This window comes from Abramis brama (genome assembly GCF_963993115.1).
Source record: "Abramis brama genome assembly, chromosome: 8".
Taxonomy (NCBI): Eukaryota; Metazoa; Chordata; class Actinopteri; order Cypriniformes; family Leuciscidae; genus Abramis; species Abramis brama.
Genome location: NC_139970.1, coordinates 27,270,966 through 27,276,270, shown reverse-complemented (window position 1 = coordinate 27,276,270; position 5,305 = coordinate 27,270,966). Strand labels below are relative to the sequence as shown.

Sequence of the window (5,305 nt, the reverse complement as noted above, 5' to 3'; positions counted from 1 at the left end):
TCTGTATATTACGCTGTTAGGCACTGATGTATCATGTGCAGCTTCACATCCACTATAAATGAACAAGTGTCCTAAACAATCTAAAAATCCACTCCTTCATATGCTCCAGGGTACAACACAACCATCAAGTCTTAATTTAATCTTGACTAATATACATCATGAGAAATTTATACTTTGTATTATATCATAATTAACAAGGCACAAACAAGTCCAGTAAGCTTTCAGTGTCAAGTGTTCACATTTATTAACACTTTCAGACCATTAGTTTGGGCAACACATTAAGATAAACACTGATGAATTCTCATGTTTGCTTTACATTTCTAGATAGATAGATAGATAGATAGATGCTTGGCTCACTGGTTTCAATTGTCACCTTTCCGTTTTACTTTTTGATCTGACGACTCCTCGGGTCACGTGGCCTTAGAAAACATTCGGACATCCTACTCAGTTTGTCAGAAGGTGGTTATCTACAAGGCCAGCATCATATATTTCGCCAGTAAAAATATGTTGTACAAATTATTATCAATTTCGAACTAAATATTGATTACTAAAATATATTCGACCTTAGGCCAATATTTAATTAATTCTTAATTTTGGATTAAAAAAACATCCTATTTCCAAGATCACAATTATGTAGATCAAAGTGTTCATGATCTGCAAATATAAAGTTTGAAAATGTCATTTCTTGGGCGCACACTAAGATGGAAGGACATTAAACTAACATATCTCTCGAGCGCCCCTGTATGACCAAAACGTAGAAGCACAGACCAAAAACGTAAGGGGGCGTGATTTTACGTCTTACGCTAACCCTGACGTCACACCGGACTCTGAATCCTTTAGCTGCAGAGGTAAGTGCTACAAAATAATATCCAGGCCATTATCCTGCATGAAGAGGATTGTTACACGGGAGCTAAATAAAACTTACATTTCTTCAGCGTATGCTTTGGCATTCTTTCAAGCGTACCGAGGCGCTTCTTTGGGTCGTTTTCTGCAGATCCCGTAAGCAGTGCTGTGAGTTTGGCAGGCCAGTTACTGTAGTGCGCATGCGCAAACTACATGAGCCTGGAGCGTTAAACATGAATTAACTGTTCAACGAAATTATTGGATAAGCTAAGCTTCAAATGGTGTCCAGATACATGAAAAGTGATCGAAAGTGATCACCCTTTATGTATTGAAGTCATATCATGAAGTTGTTTGTGCATATGTTTGCATGCGAGTGCAAAGTGAGTCTATATATGAAATGTGATCTTTCATAACTCGAACTCTGATTTTTCTCAACTCAGTAAACGGCGCAATGGCACTGACGCAAGTTTCTTCTAATAAATGCAGTGATGGATATCAAAAAGTGTTCGAGCATGACAGGTGAGAGACTGTAGGTTTCATCAAAACCCCCGAATGAAACATACCTTACTGATCTTAACATCAACTCTATTTCCAGCTCTGAGTTAAAATGTAAAATGAAGTTCGCCATTTACCTTCCTCCCAAGGCTGAGAGCTCCAAATGCCCAGTGCTTTACTGGCTTTCAGGTACTTGAATTCATTCTGATTCAATTCTCTAGGCCAGTTTGAGTGAATGAGCTTAACTATTTCATACTGCATACTGTAGTATACTAAATATTGTTGCCTTTAAGTACGTTTACATTTATGCTTTTAGCAGACACTTTTATCCAAAGTGACTTACAAAAGAGGAACAAATCAGTCAAAGAGCCAACAATAATTGTAATATACCAGTAATGTAGGCTACTAAAAATGTATTTCACCATACACTGTTTTCTAGGTTTGACATGCACAGAGCAAAACTTCATCACTAAAGCAGGGAGCCAGCAGGCGGCTTCTGAACATGGGATCATCATCGTAGCTCCAGACACCAGTCCACGTAAACATCTCAACATTTGTTATACACCACCACTACAGTTTCAAGTCCTGCTTGTCCATCTCTGGAGACATTACACCCTATAATTATGATTTCTGCTCGGCCAAATCCTAGAGATACATGGACCGACACATATTAATTATGGAAACAGGTGGATTGTGGGGCCGAACATTACTGCAACATATAGATAAAAAGAGTATCCCCTGAGGATCAAATAGCATTGTGACTTTCCAGTTTGGGTCAGGGTTTAGAGTTTCCCACCAGACAGTCACTCCACTGCTTGGAGAAATTCCAGTTAAAGCATAAATCAAATGTAAACTAATATTAGGCCATTTAAGTCTGTACTGTTGCTGTAAGAAAGTGGAAAAACCTCTGGCTATTGTTATTTTGTTGTCAGAAATATTCAAGTCAACCAACACTAAAATTTCCTCATTTACACATAAGCTCATGCTCAGAAAATGAGATGATTTTGCTCTCGTCAGGTGGCTGCAACATTGAAGGAGAGGAAGAGAGCTGGGACTTCGGGACAGGTGCAGGATTCTACGTCAATGCCACCCAGGAGCCCTGGAAGACCAACTACCGCATGTACTCGTATGTCACCGAGGAGGTGTGTACTTAAGCTCTGTTCCAAAAACCTAGTTAGTCACTAGGAAAACAAAGTTATACTCTGATGACGTCACAGTTGAAAATTTAAACAATGACACCTTAAACATTGGATCTCGCACTCATAGTCTTCATCACATTTGTCTTGTTCTCAGCTTCCACGACTGATTAATTCTAACTTCCCTGCTGATCCGGAGAAAATGTCCATCTCTGGTCACTCCATGGGGGGCCATGGAGCTCTCATTTGTGCACTTAAGAATCCTGGGAAATATAAGGCATATTTCATATTATATGCACTGCTTTCATCATTTAGTTATTTGAAGTTCAGATAGTCTATATATATATATATATTCTTTTTTTAATTTCTTGTGCATTTGCCTGTTTCAGTCAGTGTCAGCGTTTGCACCCATCTGTAACCCCATACAATGTGCATGGGGACAGAAAGCTTTCTCTGGCTATCTTGGATCTGACAAGTCCACCTGGGAGGTAAGAGATGATCATATGTGTGGACTCAACCATTCAGAATTTGTGGTTGGTAAGATTTTTTTAGTGTTTTTGAAATAAGTATCATGCTCACTAAGGCTGCATAATCATTTTTTCTTATTTAACATAGTTTACTGTAGCACACTGCATTGTACAAGTACAACATTGCTTTATTTGTCCTCCTCTGTCATTTCCACAGCTGTATGATGCAACAGTATTGGCTGAATCATATTCCGGTCCTGAGCTTGATATTCTGATTGATCAAGGCCGTGATGACCAGTTCTTGTCTTCCAGTCAGCTGCTTCCTGACAATCTGATCGCTGCCTGTTCCAAGAAGAAAATTCCCGTAGTTTTCCGCCTTCAGCAGGTCAGTACTGAACCCACCGTGATGAATGAGAGGAATGGCATGTTGGGAAATCTAATTGATTATCCAGTACCTGGACTTTTTGTGCTGATAGCCACACGCCAAAATGGACACATACCAAGAACTGTAAAATGCTAGAATTCATGTGAATTTTTCACTGGAATTATTACTGTATGCTGATAATATGATTTGTAAGGAACATATTTTTATTAAACTGTAATAAAATGAAAGCATTTTCACTTGTGGTCTCAGGTTTTTGGACCACATGGTTGTAGGACAGGTCTTTAAATTTTAAATAAACCTCAATAATAAATTGAATGCATTGACTTTTGTTATATTTTAAATTAATTCTCCATCAGTGCAACTAAATCAACTCTCAGGATTAGATGTCACTGTTTAACCCTATACAATGGAATATATATTTTAAGACAAAATCTGCTCTCTTCTGTTCAATCTTGTTTTTCTTTTGCTCTATCAGGGTTATGATCACAGCTACTATTTCATCTTCTCCTTCATCAACGACCACATCAAGCACCATGCCAAATATCTGAATGCCTGAAGCTATGCAACATGATTATGGCAACCAGCTCTCGTGCCTTCCAGATCATTACAAAACCTATCTACACACCTGGAAATGACATCAGAACCATGTCTCGACTGGTTCGCCATCTCTCAAACTACAATGCAACCCTTTGTATTTTCTTGTGCATAATTAACAGGGTGATGTTCAACTGTAGAGACATTTCCTTAAATAAAGGCATTTGATTGTGGTTTTGTATTTGTTGTTCTGCAGTGAATGATTTGAATTGAGTTGTATTAATTACATAAATTCTGCAAATGGCGCACAATTATTCTACATGTCCTCATTTCACACATAAAGCAGGCTAAATGGTTCAGACATCTGATTAATGTAGTTTAATGTCAAATTACATCACCATTATGTCATGTCTACAGTATCCTGAATATTTAAGAAACAAACTAGTCTTTGAAGGTGAAAGTTTTTACTGGTAGAAGTTGGTACAAATGAACCATATTTACAGAGGTTAAGGCAAAAGGTGGAATGACATGCATGCTTTTCCCAAAAACATTACTGTACATGCACCTTAAAGTTCACAGAATTACAAAGGGGTAAAATCCCAAACACTGAAAAGACATGGAAAAATAAGTACTATTTATAAAAATTAAAGTACAAAAATGTTTAGTACAAGCCTTTTCTCTTTATAATACATTGAAGAAGATGACAAAAAAATACCCACATAACATTCAGCAGTTTAAGGTGATTTATCAAACACATTAGTCATCTAATCAGCTGATATAGTTCCTCCAAATACTGTAATATAAATACCCCGCATAATACTATTTGCCAGTTGCCAAAAAAAGACAGTCCCAAATACATAAAGTGCAAAACACTGTCATTTCAAAATCAAATCTGCATTTAAATCTAGTGTGTAAAGTAGTTTCACTACGTTTTCTCTTAAGTGGTGGGGAATGTTGATATTACAGTAATGATGCACAACTTGCCCAATGTAGCAGAGATTTGGATACTGTACTTTAATGAATCTAAACTAAGGACAGAATTTATCAAAAGATACAGCAGTGAAAATGTGTATAAAATGGAACTATTGTACACTATTGTATGTATTGTATAACATAAAATAAATGCAAATGTTAAAGGCTTACCTCTTGTAAAACTACCACCGAACGCCAAAATCTAAGTGCTCTCCCTTTCAAATGTCTCTAAAATTACACTTTCTAATCCATATTTCTATTCAATGCATCAAATTATGACAGTATGAAGAATACCATTAGGACTATTAGGATACACCTTCTTCTTTTTTTTTTTTTTGGTGTTTAAACTTCTGGCCAGATGTTTTGTTACTAATTACAGTATAATAATGTGAATAAGTTTTGAAATGAGTTAAAACTTGTGAGATTTTGTTGCCAATTAAAGGAATGATCATTGTGAATGTATTTTATTTGTA

General features: G+C 36.7%; 1 protein-coding gene across 3 annotated transcripts; it reads left to right on the top strand.

The window, feature by feature from the left end:
• The first annotated feature begins 774 nt into the window (after positions 1-774).
• esd (esterase D/formylglutathione hydrolase) lies at positions 775-4,101 on the top strand. Of its 3 annotated transcripts, none has more exons than XM_084122828.1 (9): positions 775-848; positions 1,284-1,362; positions 1,439-1,527; positions 1,778-1,876; positions 2,356-2,480; positions 2,632-2,751; positions 2,864-2,962; positions 3,159-3,326; positions 3,802-4,101. In XM_084122828.1, exons 2-9 carry the CDS (start codon positions 1,295-1,297, stop codon positions 3,880-3,882), a joined length of 849 nt encoding a protein of 282 aa, XP_083978954.1. In that variant the 5' UTR covers positions 775-848; positions 1,284-1,294; the 3' UTR covers positions 3,883-4,101. The 3 variants fall into 3 exon arrangements, with proteins under 3 accessions (XP_083978954.1, XP_083978955.1, XP_083978956.1); XM_084122829.1 differs by having other exon boundaries at positions 823-999; XM_084122830.1 differs by having other exon boundaries at positions 823-1,011.
• The last annotated feature ends 1,204 nt before the right edge of the window (positions 4,102-5,305 follow it).